A 14,399-nucleotide genomic window follows, 5' to 3' on the forward strand; every position below is an offset into this window, starting at 1 on the left:
GCGTAATGTTAGAATAAAATGTTTGAGCTGACTACTTATGTCAGAGTGGCTTTCCTCTACTTCTCTGAGTGGCTGTTCAGTAATTCATCCTTAGATTTTGCTGTAAATTAAATTTGCCCCATTGCAAATGAGTTGCAAAAGGTGAGGTGTTGCACAACAGAACAGTGAACAAATTGCTAATAAGATGAAGAGAAACAGTGTTTTACGTATGCAGCCTACGGAGGGCATGGTGGGAATCAAAATAGAGTGTTCTCAACCTTTTATTTTGTTGCTAGTATTCCCTTAAAGTAAAAATACTGTCTCTGAAATACATATTCAAAGCAAAACATCATAGTGGCTCCTCTTTACAGCTTATGTTCACAGCAGTAAGGAGTGTATTCAGTCATTATCATCTTAAGTAGCCCAGGTTTGAAAACCCCTGGCTTGGCCTGAATTGTTTGATGGCACCAGGAATATATGAACATTCCTGGAATGGATGAACAGCTGATGTGTTGTGATGGCAGGGAAAACTTAACATCCTTCCCAGCCCCTAGGGATGGGCCAGGTAGTGCTTTGAGTTTGGAGCACTGGATATAGTGATGATAAGGCTCAGCTTATAACTGGAGGTAACTGCAGTTAAGACAACTGTTCAGCTTTTTCAGACTGGGCCTCAAAAGTTTTTCGGCGTTCCTATTGAAACTGCAGCTAATTCTAGCCTGAACTAAAAAAATGTCCTCATCTGTGAGGTCTGTTTGCCGCGTCCTACCCAGAATGTTTCAGGCATGCACTGAAGCGTACCACATGTGGATGTGCTAAGTTAAAGTGGACTGTGTGGTCCAGTACTGCTCGTTGTAGAAAGAGACAGAAACAGCCTGGTGTCATCTTCAGTATGGCTATGTGTGTGCTCAATACCCGAGACATTGAATATACGTCATCCCATAGGTGTGGTGGTGGGAGGCACTGACATGGGAGCTATGCTTCTGTCTCCTTTTACAGCAGAGCTGGAGGAGTATGGTTTGTCCTTTGTTGTTCTGGAAAACTTGTGTAATGAATATAAATTCAGCCCACTGTTGCAGTCTAGAGAAAGAAAAGCTAACAGGTTCTTTAATCTTTGGAGCTGGCTTTTGCACTGTATGCTTAGAGCGATGTGCTGTCCTTAACCTGCGTGGACCCTGGACCCTTGTTTGCACTGTGAGTTTGAAGAAGGGCACATGGGTCTTAGCATCAGAGGACTTTTGGAGAAATAGCCATGTGCAGTTGCAAATTTATGTCTGAAGACTTAAAAATGTTTTCATACAGCTAGTAAAAATATGTTGATTTAACAAGATGAACTTTTATCTTTGTGAAGAGCTGAAGTCCACAATAGAATTTTGCAAACTGTATCACTAAATAGCTGCTGTCTTTCAAAGATTATTTTGTAATGTATTTGTAAGTCTGCAGAGTTAAAACGGGATTTATTTCTCACTTTTCTCTCAAACCTTTGCACCTGTGGCTTTTGTGGTAACTAGAGAGCGGTGGTACTTAACACTAGGTGGCTGTCTAACAAGTGATTTCTTGATTTAAAGCTTCTAAAGCAAATCTGCACTGCTCTGTGTGTGTGTGTGTGAAGATTCTTGAAGTGAATGAAGGTACTTTTCTGTAGCTGAAAGGGAAGTGAACTAGTGTCTAATTACAGAAAGTGACAGCAGTATAATATGTGAATAGTCATGGCTGCTGGGTTTAAAATCATGCCACTGTCCTGCTTCACAGAGGACAGAGGGAAACTACACCCTTGGGTGGGCTTGTTTTTCCTCCACTGAGAAGGCTGGATTGAAAGTAAAACCCAGACCTGAGACCCTTTCCAGTTGCCTGTCTCGTATCATAATTTATGATGCAGTAGAGCCCTCATGTGTTTTGTGTTTGTTTTCATTTCTTTTTGCTTGTAGGCCACAGATCGGTGATGTGCTTTCCTTACTGGAACACCAGAGACTGTTGTCAGAAATAGCTCCTTCAAAGAGCTGGCCCACAGCACACACTCACAGGACATGTGCAGTGGGCTTCTGATGCTCCTTGAGATTATTGCATTGCTGTTATGTGCTGCTTTTGAGCTCAGGCCATGTTGTGTCTGCAACTGTAGATTTGGTTCCTTCCCTGGGGCCTTACAGCAGGAGTGTAAGGAGGAGCAGTTGATTTTGCCACCCAGGAGATGAACTTCTGTCACTTCAGCATGAAGAATTGCTAGGACAGGGCTTGCTGTGACATTGTTTTCTGAACTCATCAGCCAGTTGTAGTGTCAGGTCATTTACAGAGGTGATAGCTAAAGGAAGCCTAGAAACTACTGTTTCTTAAGGTTGAAAACAAGCTCTTTTACTGAAGCTTGTTAAGAGACTTTGTACAGCTTGGCTAGACACAAACACCTAAAAATACTTTGAACCCTCTCCTCAGGTACAGTGGAGCTCTGACCATGTGGTTTGGGATGCAGCAGGAGAGATGCATGATTTGGGATGTAGCAGGAGAGGCTGTGATTCCCCCTGAGGCAGAACTTAAAACAGCCTTAGGGCTGCTTCTGGCTGGGCCAGCTGCAACTGTCCCTTGGGATCAGTGCTGCTGGGTTGCAGCAGAGCTGTATGCTGCTCACATTTCCCTTCTTGCCTCTTGCATTTGCGATTTGGAGTTCATAGTCGAAGGGTAGACTTGACTTCACTGGCTATCTGTCATCTTGGAATTTTCCTATATAGCAGGAATTGCAGTCTTCCAGCTGGCATCAGCTACTTACTCTGTCCCTGTACCCTTGCTCTTTGCATTTTTAATGAACTGACACCAACAGCACCTCCTCCAGTCTGGGGAGCCCTTGTGATACTGATTTGAGGGTAGGTGAGCACAAGGAAACCATCTGTGTTTGAACCCATAGAGTGTTTGAAGCAGGGTGGATTTGTTAAACGTGATGGTAGTGCCTTCTCATCTCTGAGGATAGTGCGTGGGACACAGGCTGGAGGTCACATGGAGAAGGACAGACCTGTCAAGCCTCTGATGGTGTCCTGTGAGGTTTGCTTATGTTTCTTTTGCTTCTAAGTATCTCCTATATTTGCAGTGAAGTGCCACTGCCTCCTTCCAGCTCTGTGAGCCCATGAGATGGGTGCAATTGGTCAGTTCTCTGAATCCTGACTGCCTCTAGTGAGTAGACAGAGCAGCGGTGTTGGGCTGCACCTGGGCTTTTGGCAGAATTTCAAATTTGAAAAACCACAACAGCCTGGCACTAGGGCATCTTTCATACCACCTTCCCAGATGAAGGATCATGCGCGTGGCCCAGACAGAGAAATTGGAGTGCAAGGCTAGGGAGGGTGGTGACAGTGGCTTTTGAGCTGTCTGTGGCAAATATATTGGTGATGGATACTTGCCATCTCTAAAACATTGCATAGTGAACTGATATAAGTTGACATCTGAGCTAGATTAACTCATCAGTGAATCCTCTCGTGCTTCCTTTAAAGTTGTGTTTTAATAATTGTACCTTTAAACTTCTTTTTCCTGAAGACATGATCTGAGCTGTGTACCAGGGTTTAGCTGATTTTCCTCACAACTTCACCTCTGTCCAGCCCCCATTCTCTTTCTTGCTCCCATGGAAGAATCGTCTTGTTTGGAAGCCCTTGGGCTGGAGGCATTTTCTCACATACATGTTGGCAAGCTCAGAAGCAGGCTGGAGGCAGGAAGGTGGGTGTAGGACTGTAGCCTATCCAGCCTGGTTAGGTCAAGCAGGCAGGAAATAGAAACACATAGTATTGGCCAACTGAGAGAGGTGTATCTGCAGGTACCTTCCGCTTGTTTAGCTGTTTTATAGTTTTACCACTGTAGATCCATCATGCTTTACCAGGACAGCATGTGTGATACCATGGCATGTGTGGAAAGAGGATGTGTGTTTGAGTAGGGAGTTTGAAATCCCAGGAATTTCCATGCCAAATTTTGGTTGGTTTTTTTGGTTGGCTTTTTTTTTTTTTTGCCTTCTGTCCTGTGAAGTGGAAAAGAGGAGGGTGAAGAAGCACAAAGTAGAATTATTAAAAAACAAACAAACAAAAAAAAAAAAAAACAAAAAAAAAAACCAAACAAAAAAACCCAACAACAACAAAAACCAACATAAACCCCAGAAGATGTTAAGTAAGTTTGAAACTTCCAAAGTGTTTGAAGAGACTTATGGACATTAACCTTCTTTGGAGGTTGCTGGGACGCAAGTACTCAGGCATAAAAGTACATACTTACCAGTCCACCCATCTGTCGTCTTTTCTATTCCTGACTTAGTACTGTATGAGAATTCCACTCCTTGATTAACTTCAGCCTTGTTTGTTTGGTTTTTTCCCCTTTTCAGACAAGTGAGAGAGAGACTAAAGCAGCAAGTTGTTGAGATGAAAGAGAAATTTCCAGGCTTCAGACCAGGACTTGCAATTTTACAGGTATTGTTTTCTTTAATGGCAACTACAGAAAATCTATTGCAATGGTAAGTGCACAGCTGATGAGCTTCATCAAAGGTGCTTTGCACGGGTAACATTTAAAAGGAACAGAAGAGCAGAGTTCCCCTGAGGGATAGTAGCACAATTCTGAGATGCCTTTTCCCCAGGTACTGGGGCCTAGGAACATTTTAGGGGATTTTTGCTGTTTTTAATTCATTAAATCAGACCTTTGCAGTTCTTTTTGAGCATGTGTGTTTGTGGAATGGTGAAAGTAGGCTTCTTGCCTATTAAGAAGAAGCAGTGCTTGTAGACTCTATTGCAAGTCTTTGCATTTCTGCGAGCCATGAAGTCTGTCAGCTTTCAGAAACGAGTTTGTACCAGAAATCTCTGAAATGTGTTTATTACAGGATTTGGTATGCTGTTAAATCAGAACATGGAGAGACAAAGGGGTGGGGGGAACCAGCCAAAACCACCTTTGGCCAAGAAGGCTTTGAGTGTGTGGGGTGGAGCAAAATCCCATTTCTGAATTTGATGTCCATCAGAAGCGCAAGTGCTAGAGGCCACACAGAAACACTTGCAGAGAAAAAAGGCACTTGTCAGTACAAGGATTGGGCCCATATTTGGCAGAATTAAGGTGATTTATTTGGCTTTGTTTTGCTTGTAGCTATAAAAATCGGAAGTTCTTTATGCTTAGATCAGGTGGTGACTAGCAGTAGGAAGTGTCATGTAAAAGGAAGGAACTGTGGCCACAGAGCATTGATGGATTGTGAGTGATTAGAAAAGTGTTTTCTGTCCTTAATTCAGTACTGTAGGCTCCTGAAGAGCTCTTGGTGCCTGTCTCTGGATTCTGGTGCGAAGACCACTATAGTACACAAAGACTGTGTTCCACTTCAGTGCCATGAACAAAATTGGCTGTGGTTTGGGGTTTTTCTGCTTTTCTTTTACATTAGTTTTAAGAAGATCATCTCTACAGAAAACTTGTCTTCAGGTGTTTAGAAAAAAGGAGGAAAGTCTGTCAAGATTTAGCAAGGGATGCTTTGATGGAAGTTGCTGAACTGATGACCTTGTGAATTGTCTTTAAAAATAGCTGTCTTATGATGTTGGATTTTTTTTTTTCTTGGTTGGCCTGTGTTCTCTTCGGTCTTGGGTTGTCTGAGAGTCCTTTACAACCTCTTTGCTTTTTGGCTCTCTGATGCTTTTGTAAGCTACCAAACAGTCTGGGCTTGGCATTCACCTCCTAATAAAGATACTCTCAGCTGTCTGTTTTTCAGTTAAGTTAGGACAGTTAGCTGTTTCTGGTACATAGTACCTCACACAATACATGCTATTTTCTTGAGAAGTATCTGGTGTCCTCTGAGCTCAAAGAATCTTTTTTTCCATAGTCAGGAATGTCCTCTTTCACACAATGTATATGGTCTGTTCACTGACATATCCTGATGCCTGCACTCTTCCTTCTTTTCTGCCCTGTCTGAGGCATACCTTTTCCTAAACCTAACAGACTTTAAAGGGAGATAGCCCCTTTGTCTAACCCTGGGGAAGAAGAACCAGTGTAGTGTATGCTGAGTGATCAGGTAATGCAGTCACCCCTGTAGTTTGTAATCTGTGTGAGAACCAGGGATAGTCCTCAAGTATCAGGGAATGGGGTTTTAAGAGTTCGCTTACCAGCTTTTTCTTTATTTGCCTCTCATTTTCATATAGTTACAAGGAATATTACTTTAACAAAATATACTGAATGTTGCAAGCAGTCTTCTGAAATGCAGCTGTACTGTAAGCACCCAGTACTGTCAAAAACTACAGGCATTTGTTCCACTTGCTGCTTTCTCTTTGTGCATTGCTTTGTTCTAGTTTTGGTGTTTTTTGTTTGGCAGGAAAATTCTCAAGGTTTGAAACAGTAGTGGAAGAAATTGCTCCATAAAGGCACATGTGTGTGCATAAAATTAAGTTTCCTGGATATCAGAGAGGCCCAACTTTTCTGAAAGCCTTAATCCAATGATTGAATGTTACCAGCACCTGCTGATCATGTTAATTAGCTAGAGATTTAACTTTCTAAGATAAGATGGCAGGTAGTATTTTCTGCTTTGGAGAGCACTGTATTCATAAGGTTTTTCAACAGGGAAAATGGTGTTTATGGAGGAAATCAGAACTCTTTCCTGTTAGCTCCGGATGCTTAAAGCCTCTACCAGTCTGTTTTACAGTTACTCAAGAATACCTCTGCCTTCTTGGTGTAGCTCAAAGAAAGCTAAGGGTTAAGCCCATCTCAGCCTGCAACTGTGTCTCTGTTCTGCAATGTGACTCAACTGTCTTTTCATCCTTAGGTTGGAAATCGGGATGATTCAAACCTTTACATTAATATGAAGCTGAAGGCCGCTGCTGAGGTAATGCCCAACCTCTTAATATTTCTTTTTACCTTCCCACAGTAGGTCAAATCTCAATATGAAAACACAGATGCAAGTCAAATAGTTTTGTCTAAGCTTTGCCTGTATTGGAGAACTAGTGTTGGCCTGAATTCTTTGTTGTAAGTAAGTAGTATAGGTGTGTAACCTGACATGTAGCAAAGTGGGGTATTCCAGTAACAACAGTGTGGGCTGATGCCACTTCTTGTGTGATCATCTCCTAGATTACATGTGTCTGAAGTGCTGATGCTCTGTCTTTCCTGACCTGTCACCATGTGCTTACATTTCCTGAATGTCTTGTAACTGCAGTTGCCTTGCATCTGTCACCAAGTGGTATAGGGCTGGGAATGTAGATGAGTCCCTGTTTCCCTGTGTGATATCTAGCATCTTCTTTGCTGGTATTTCAAGGCAGTATGCTGTCAAACTAAGATTATGTTCATGTCAAAAGGTGAATAGGACAGTTGAAGTATGGACCGATCTATGTATGCAAAACACTAATCTTTCTTCTTTCATTGATGGCATTTCCAAATAATAGGACTGTAGCCACAGGAACAGGAGATAGACCTGGGAAATGTGACAGAATGTAGCTGTGACTGGGCTGGACTGGGAGAATAGCCAGATCAATCCCTGATGTCAATTCAGAAATCATGTAATTTGCTGGTATTCTCATTTGCAGATTGGGATCAGTGCCAATCACATAAAACTGCCAAACACAGCAACAGAAGCTGATGTAAGTAGTTATAGCCGGTAACGAAAAAATACATAACATTGGTGTTGAGCTCAACAGGTGAACTAACATTTGTCCTCTCATTTTATATAAAAAAAGAGACTACTTGCCTGTAGATATTAACTAATAAAAAAAGAACTGCAACCTGCTGAGGTTTTTGATGTGGGTTTTTTATTGTTATTATTTTTTAGTTTTAAAATTACAACACTACAACATAAAATTTAGACTTTAACAGGTATTTTTCTAAAAGTAAAAAAATGTGAGTCATTATATTTTTGGGTGGAAAAACTAAACATCTTGTGTGCATCTTTTAATCCAGATAGGATTATGTTTTTTTTCTTTACATCAGTCATATTTCAGTTTATCGGCCATTACATTTTTGGTCTTTACTTGTAGGTCCTCAAGTGCATTGCCTCTTTGAATGGAGACCCTGCTGTTCATGGCTTTATAGTGCAGCTGCCACTTGACTCTGATAAACCCATCAATACAGAAAAAATAACCAATGCTGTTGCACCTGAGAAGGATGTAGATGGGTAAGCTGGCTTAACCTGTGGAGAGCATGACAGCCACTCCAGAAAGAAAACTCTTTCTTACTTCAAACGGTGATAATGAGGCTGGGAATCTTATTTGGCCTTTATTCTTTCAAAATTCAGCTTAAGTAGCATCAATGCTGGGAAACTCTCCAGAGGGGACCTTGGAGACTGCTTTATTCCCTGTACACCAAAAGGATGCATGGAACTAATCAGACAGACAGGTAAGGAGGTTTCCATCCATTATTCATGAGTGCACTAGTCTTCAATAAGAGGATAAATTATGTACATTGCAAGGCTGTGCTTCACATCAAAACTTCTGTTGAGATGCCGCATTTCATCTCTGCCTTTTCAGATAGTAAAAGAACTGGTTTTAAAATGGTCCTTCCTTCCTCCCTCCCAACTCCAATTCCCTGTCACACACAACTGAGAACTAAAACAGATCCTTGTCTTGAGTTCAGCTGTAACAGTTATTTTTCTCTTTCCTAGTAACTGGTGCAGTGCTGTGTGTTTGGATTTAGTCTGAGAACAAACTGGTAACACACCATTGTTTTAGTCATTGCTAAGTAATGCTTACCCTGGTCAAGGACTTTTCAGTCTCATGCTCTGGCAGTAAGGAGGGGCACAAGAAGCTGGGAGGAAGCAGAGACAGGACACCTGACTTAAACTAGCCAGAGGGGTATTCCATACCACAGCAGGTCATGCTCAGTGTATAAACTTGGGGGAGTCACCCGAAAGGCCCAGATTGCTGCTCAGGTTGGGCTGGCTATCAGTCAGCAGGTGGTGAGCAATTGCACTGTACATCGCTCGTGTTTATTGGTTTTGGTTTGGTTTTTGATATTTTTTTTTTGTTTGTTTCCCTTTTTAGTTTTATATTCTCTCCCTGTGTTATTTCCCTTATCATTATTCTTATTAGCAGCAGTAGTAGTAGTAGTTTTATATTATACTTCTAGTTATTGGACTGTTCTTATCTCAGCCTGTGGGATTTATATCCTTTCAGTTCTCCTCCCCATCCCTCTGGGAACTGATGGGGGGCAGGAGGGAAGAAGGGAGGGAGGGAGTGAGTGAGTGAGCTGCTACATGGTTCTGAATTACTGGCTGGGGCTTAAACCACAACTATCCTGAAGTACCAGAGCCAGACTGAAACTGACCAAATGACTCCAGAGCTGTTTGGGTTAGTTTGTACTAGGATGCACAATGACCTATTTTTACTTTCTGTGGTGCAGGCATCCAGGTTGCAGGGAAAAGGGCTGTAGTGGTTGGTCGCAGCAAGATTGTTGGTGCTCCCATGCATGATCTGCTGCTCTGGAATCATGCAACTGTAACCACTTGCCATTCGAAGACCTCAACACTGGCGGAGGAGGTAAGGATAGGCTGGATGCATGAGTCTGTTAGTTACCTGCTGCAAGCCGGTGCTGTCTGCGCATCCCTGCTTGGTGTATTTCTACCGAGTCATTTGGTCTGGCTTGTCTTTCATCTGAATCAGTTTTTCTAGTTCTGTTCATCGCATGGCTGTGTGAATACTTACACTGGAATAGGATCTTGGTTATTTTTGGCCCTTAATTAGAGGGTTTTAATTATAACAGTAAAATTCTTATTTTCTTTGGGCAAGTGCTGAGAATTTAAACATCCCTTCCTCCATGTAGTGGCCTGCAAGACAACACGTTTGGTTTTGGTTTTTTGGGGGTTGTTTTCTTCCCAGAAAGGCCAGGTATTCTTTTGCTCTAATGGCTGGCAAATGCTTTCTCCAGGTTTGGGTTTTTTTTCCAGTCTATTTTCTATGACTGTGAGTTGGTACCATTTTCCTCTCTAGCAGTGAGAATGGCAGAAATAGTGTGTTGCTGTGCTGCCACCTACTTGGATTTCATAGAGCAATCAACACTGCCAGGCTCTGTAGGCAAGTATTGAAGCTGAAAAGGGGGTAGGTGTATTTGAATATAAGTCACAAAGATCAGAAATACTGCAATGCTTCGTGCCAGTAAGCTGCTGTTCAATAAGACTGTCATTAGGTTGATTAACAATTGAAGTGCTAATTCTTAATGAAATCTTAAAAATAATTTATCTACCTTGAAGATAAAAAGAGAAACTTCCAAGGGATATCAACTTCCTAAGCAAACATGAATGAAACAGTGCAGGAACGAGCTTTAATCAGTGTCTTCAGCACCAGCTTTGTGACCAAATCTGTCAAATTTACTGAGTACTGTCTGATCAAATACTGGTGCTGAATTACAGTCAGCTTTCTCTGGAGTTGTATGTTACACAATCCTGGATGTAAAAATCTCAAGACAGCGCTGCCACAAGTGAAGTGACGCTTAGAGTTCGCTTCAGGGTGAACGTGCAGGGGTTGTTCTTGGCTGCTGACTGAGGAGTGCTGGTTATATTTCTAGCTTTGAAAAGAGCAACTGAATATGCAGGATATTTGAAGGGAGGAACATAAGAATATGGAGAAGGCTTTAATTTTATCTAAAAGTAGTCTGTATGATCCACTTGGGAATCATGGAAGAGTTCAAAGGAGGTTGTGAAGTGTTGACTAGCAGTAGTTCAGGGTAGGAGTGTGAAAATAGGCCATAATTTCTGATCACAGGAATTTGTCTATGCCAAGGAACTGCTAGCTACCTTTAATTGCTGACAATGCCCTTTCATCCCTCCAATAGCAATGGGTGAGCACACAGTTTCACTGCAGTTGAAGCTGCTGAAGCAGCTCTGCATTTTTCCACTGTCAGTGTGATACAGAGTTGTTTGCCTTTTTTTTTATATAGGTTGGTAAAGCTGATATCCTGGTGGTTGCAGCTGGTAAAGCTGAAATGGTGAAAGGTGAATGGATCAAACCTGGTGCGATCGTAATAGACTGTGGAATTAACCATGTGCCGGGTGCGTGGGTAATGTATAAAGAGTGGGAATGTGTTTATTTGTATATAAATTCAGTTGCTAAGTAAGTACATGGATACTGTTTCCTTGGTGTTTCTAGTCGATAGGACTTCTTTCTCTTTTAAGTCTCTTAGGTAATGATGGCAACCCCTGAAAAAGCTAGCATAAGAAAAGGTTGGTCTGAAGTAATGTCCTAAAGCAGATAGTTTCATTTCTGCCTTCCGTGATGCTGATGATTAGTAGAGGAAAGAGGAGGCCTAGGAAATACTGCAAAAGAGTATCTATGTAATTTTCCCCAGCTACATAGTGAAGTCTTGCTGCTGTTGTCACTTGTGAGTGCAGTTATTACTTTGCAGTTAGATCTTATAAGCTGTTCTGTTTGAAATACATAAATGGCAAGCAAGTAGCTGTGGATTTGTTGAGTCACAACATTAACTTCTTAGGCTTGAATGGCTGTTGTCTTGAAACAAAGCAGCTTCTGCAAGAGTATTTGGTGACAATGGCTCTGGCACAGAACAAAGTGCTTTAACGTAATGGATTTTAGGGTAGGGTTTCACTTAGCTACTCCTTCCTTGTAAAGAAGGAACAGGCAGTCTGGCAATTTCTGTTTTCATCTCATTTTAAATCTAAATTACAGATATTGAATGATATGGAAAATTAGTCACCATCCAACTATCTCTGTACTACACCCACATAGCTTTTAGAAGGTAGTTTTCATAATTAATCAGTCATTTTGTTGCCATTATTTAATGGAATATAAAGAAATTTCTGTTCAGAAGTCTTGTTCCTCAAAGATGACACTGAGTTGCATTTAAAAACATTAATCCTCTGTCTAATTAAAGTTGTCTGCTGCTGCTGTTTGTTGTTTGATGTATTTGTACCCAAACTTAGGCAATTCTCCCAAACCCACAGGGTCACTGCTTATTTGCATGAAACGGAATGGCTTGGAGTCTCCCCATTAACATGTTGCAAATAAAACTACCGTTGTGTTTCTGACATACAGTATGACCTTTCTTTTCTGGCTTGATGTGAACCGCATCTCTGAGGATACATCCCTGATTCTCGCAATTAGTGTGCCTTGGGCACTGCACTGAGTTCTGAGCCTAGTCAGCGTCGCATGGCAATATGCTTAATGGCATTGTGAGACTTGGTAGTCAGGTACTTGATAGAGTACCATGGAAATTGTGAGGTTTCAAAATGATGGATGGCATGGACTTCTTTTTCTGCAGTTTTCTGAAGCTGCTGAGTTTTCCTGCCGCTTTCTTGCCTTCTGATAGGTTGTGAAAAAGTTTTCAGATTAATCTTTGGGGAAATCAGTGCCAGAATTGTGGGAATTGTAATGCTACAGAAAAAACAGTACCTAGTTTGCCAGCTTTTCCAGCTACATCTCTGTACAGTGGCTGTAGAAACACTTTTTAACAGCTGTGATGTCATTCAAACTTTGAACTTCGGGGGGAAGAACTGTTGCTTAAAACACAAACACAGCAAAAGCATCCAAACTGCTAATTGTCAGTAACAATGCATCAAAAAATCAGTTGGCAGGAGCTGCTTTTGTTCCCTCTTTTTTGATTTTAACATAATCAGCTGTTTAGGAGTTTGGTTTCTCTTCCACTCCTCCCCCTCGCCAAACATATGTTAAAGTTATTGACTGTGTTCTGTTCAAACATACGCTTATTGTATGCAATATATTTCAATGTTAACAACATTAAAATCTGTCTTCAGATTTTTCACACTGCTCAGAAGTTCCCTGGAATCCTTATATCTGAAATGAGGATCTGCCATTCCAGGAGAGACTAAACTTTTTTTTATATGCTGTGTCTATAACCAGTGAGTTCTTCAGATGATTGTGCTAGCTTACCAAAGCATTTTGTCGTTTTCTGTCTTTATGGGTGAGCTTAAAGGTCACCACTGGGGAAAAAATGCTGTATCTGCTTCTGAATTGTCAGGCCATGTAGTGCAGCAGGATATGGCTTTTCTGTCTTTCTTTTCTTTTTTCCCCAGAGAAAAAGGAGATTGTTCTACTGGTGCTATCTTAAGCCACCTATGAGGTTTGTTTTGACAATACTCTGATCTCTATGAACTGCAGTATTTACCAGTCCATCATTAGAATGGCAATGAGTAATTGAGAAGCTCAGCACTTCCTGTCTTCAGTTTCTGTAAAGGCAGATGATTTTATTCAGTAGTAGGGCCCAGGTGTCCTCCAAAATCAAACAGAGCAAATGTAAATCTGGATTTTTGGAACAAGTCAGCCATGTTTCTTCTCTCACTTCTTCTAGACCATTGGTTTGCATCTCCTTCAAATTGGAAGCTGTACTAATCCTTCACAACAGTATAGCAGGAGCTGTGAAGGGGTGGTTCAGGTGACATCTCTGTTTGTCTTATTTGTGTTTTATTATCGCACAGATGTAAAACTTGATCTGTGCTTTCTGCCCCTGCATTTGTTTTGGAGTCATCTTCGGGCTGCTTCAGTAGAGGAAAATTCTTCAGCTTCAGTCAGTGCTGGCTTCCCTTTTGTTTTGGTGAAATGTGATGTAGAACTTTTTCCTTAAATCCCCAGACAGCACAAAGGCCAGTGGAAAAAGAGTTGTAGGAGATGTGGCATACAGCACAGCAAAGGAGAAAGCTTCCTACATCACACCAGTTCCTGGTGGTGTTGGGCCTATGACTGTGGCCATGTTGATGCAGGTATGTGGTCATCTCCTCCACGTTTACTTTTAGAGTATGTTGCTTCTGACCACCAGCATGCTACCAAGGCAACTGATGCTTCCTTCTTGCTCTTAGAGGTCTAGTTAGGGTTTTCAACTTCTAGTCCAAACAATTTTTATTCGGTTAACTGAGGAAGAAGATGGACCTTAAGAAAATGTTAGGACAGAGGTTTTTTGGTTGGTTGTGGGGTTTGTTTGGGTTTTGTGTTTTTTTTGGGGGGAGGGGGGCGGCAGGGGGTGTGTTTTGTTTTTTGTGCCTTTTGGGGGGGGAGAGGGGTTGGGGGTTTTGTGGTTTTTTTTTAAGGGGGTTTTTTGGTTGGTTGGTTTGGTTTTGCTTTTGACAGAGAAGTGGGTTGGGTTTTTTTTGAGCCTGGTCACAAAACAGCAAGAAACGGGCTTTTCTTACAGTGCTTTGGCTGTAATTCCAAAGCTATCTGTAAGTATGTTGGATGAAAAGAAAGAGAGTAACAGTATAAGCCAGCTCCCTGTTTCCCGCTTTGCTTGGGAAACCCTGCTGGCAGAGAACACTCCAAAAAATCAATCACACTGGAATATGGGTCAGTAGATGGATAGATGTGGGGGTTTTGTTTTGGTTTTTTGGTGGTGTTGGGGTTTTTTTGTTGTTGTTTTTTGTGGTTTTGGTTTGGTTTTTTTTAAGAAAACTATGAGCAGAATCTCATTTTGGATTATTAGCAAATGCTTTAATCAAAGCACTTTGTTAATCCCCAACTGAGACATGGGCCGGGGGGGAGGGTAACCTTTCTGAGTCTCATTGTTAA

The 14,399-nt window shown here is 41.6% G+C and overlaps 1 protein-coding gene across 1 annotated transcript in view; it reads left to right on the top strand.

Moving 5' to 3' along the window:
* Positions 1-14,399, top strand: part of MTHFD1 (methylenetetrahydrofolate dehydrogenase, cyclohydrolase and formyltetrahydrofolate synthetase 1) — a 39,107-nt gene that overhangs the window by 2,253 nt on the left and 22,455 nt on the right. The window contains exons 2-9 of the mRNA XM_065683160.1: positions 4,316-4,400; positions 6,713-6,772; positions 7,467-7,520; positions 7,914-8,050; positions 8,171-8,271; positions 9,274-9,410; positions 10,807-10,918; positions 13,473-13,600. Of these exons, the coding sequence (XP_065539232.1) occupies positions 4,316-4,400; positions 6,713-6,772; positions 7,467-7,520; positions 7,914-8,050; positions 8,171-8,271; positions 9,274-9,410; positions 10,807-10,918; positions 13,473-13,600 (814 nt within the window). The remainder of the gene's footprint in view (positions 1-4,315; positions 4,401-6,712; positions 6,773-7,466; positions 7,521-7,913; positions 8,051-8,170; positions 8,272-9,273; positions 9,411-10,806; positions 10,919-13,472; positions 13,601-14,399) is intronic.

Source organism: Lathamus discolor, chromosome 6 (assembly GCF_037157495.1).
Source record: "Lathamus discolor isolate bLatDis1 chromosome 6, bLatDis1.hap1, whole genome shotgun sequence".
Taxonomy (NCBI): domain Eukaryota; kingdom Metazoa; phylum Chordata; class Aves; order Psittaciformes; family Psittacidae; genus Lathamus; species Lathamus discolor.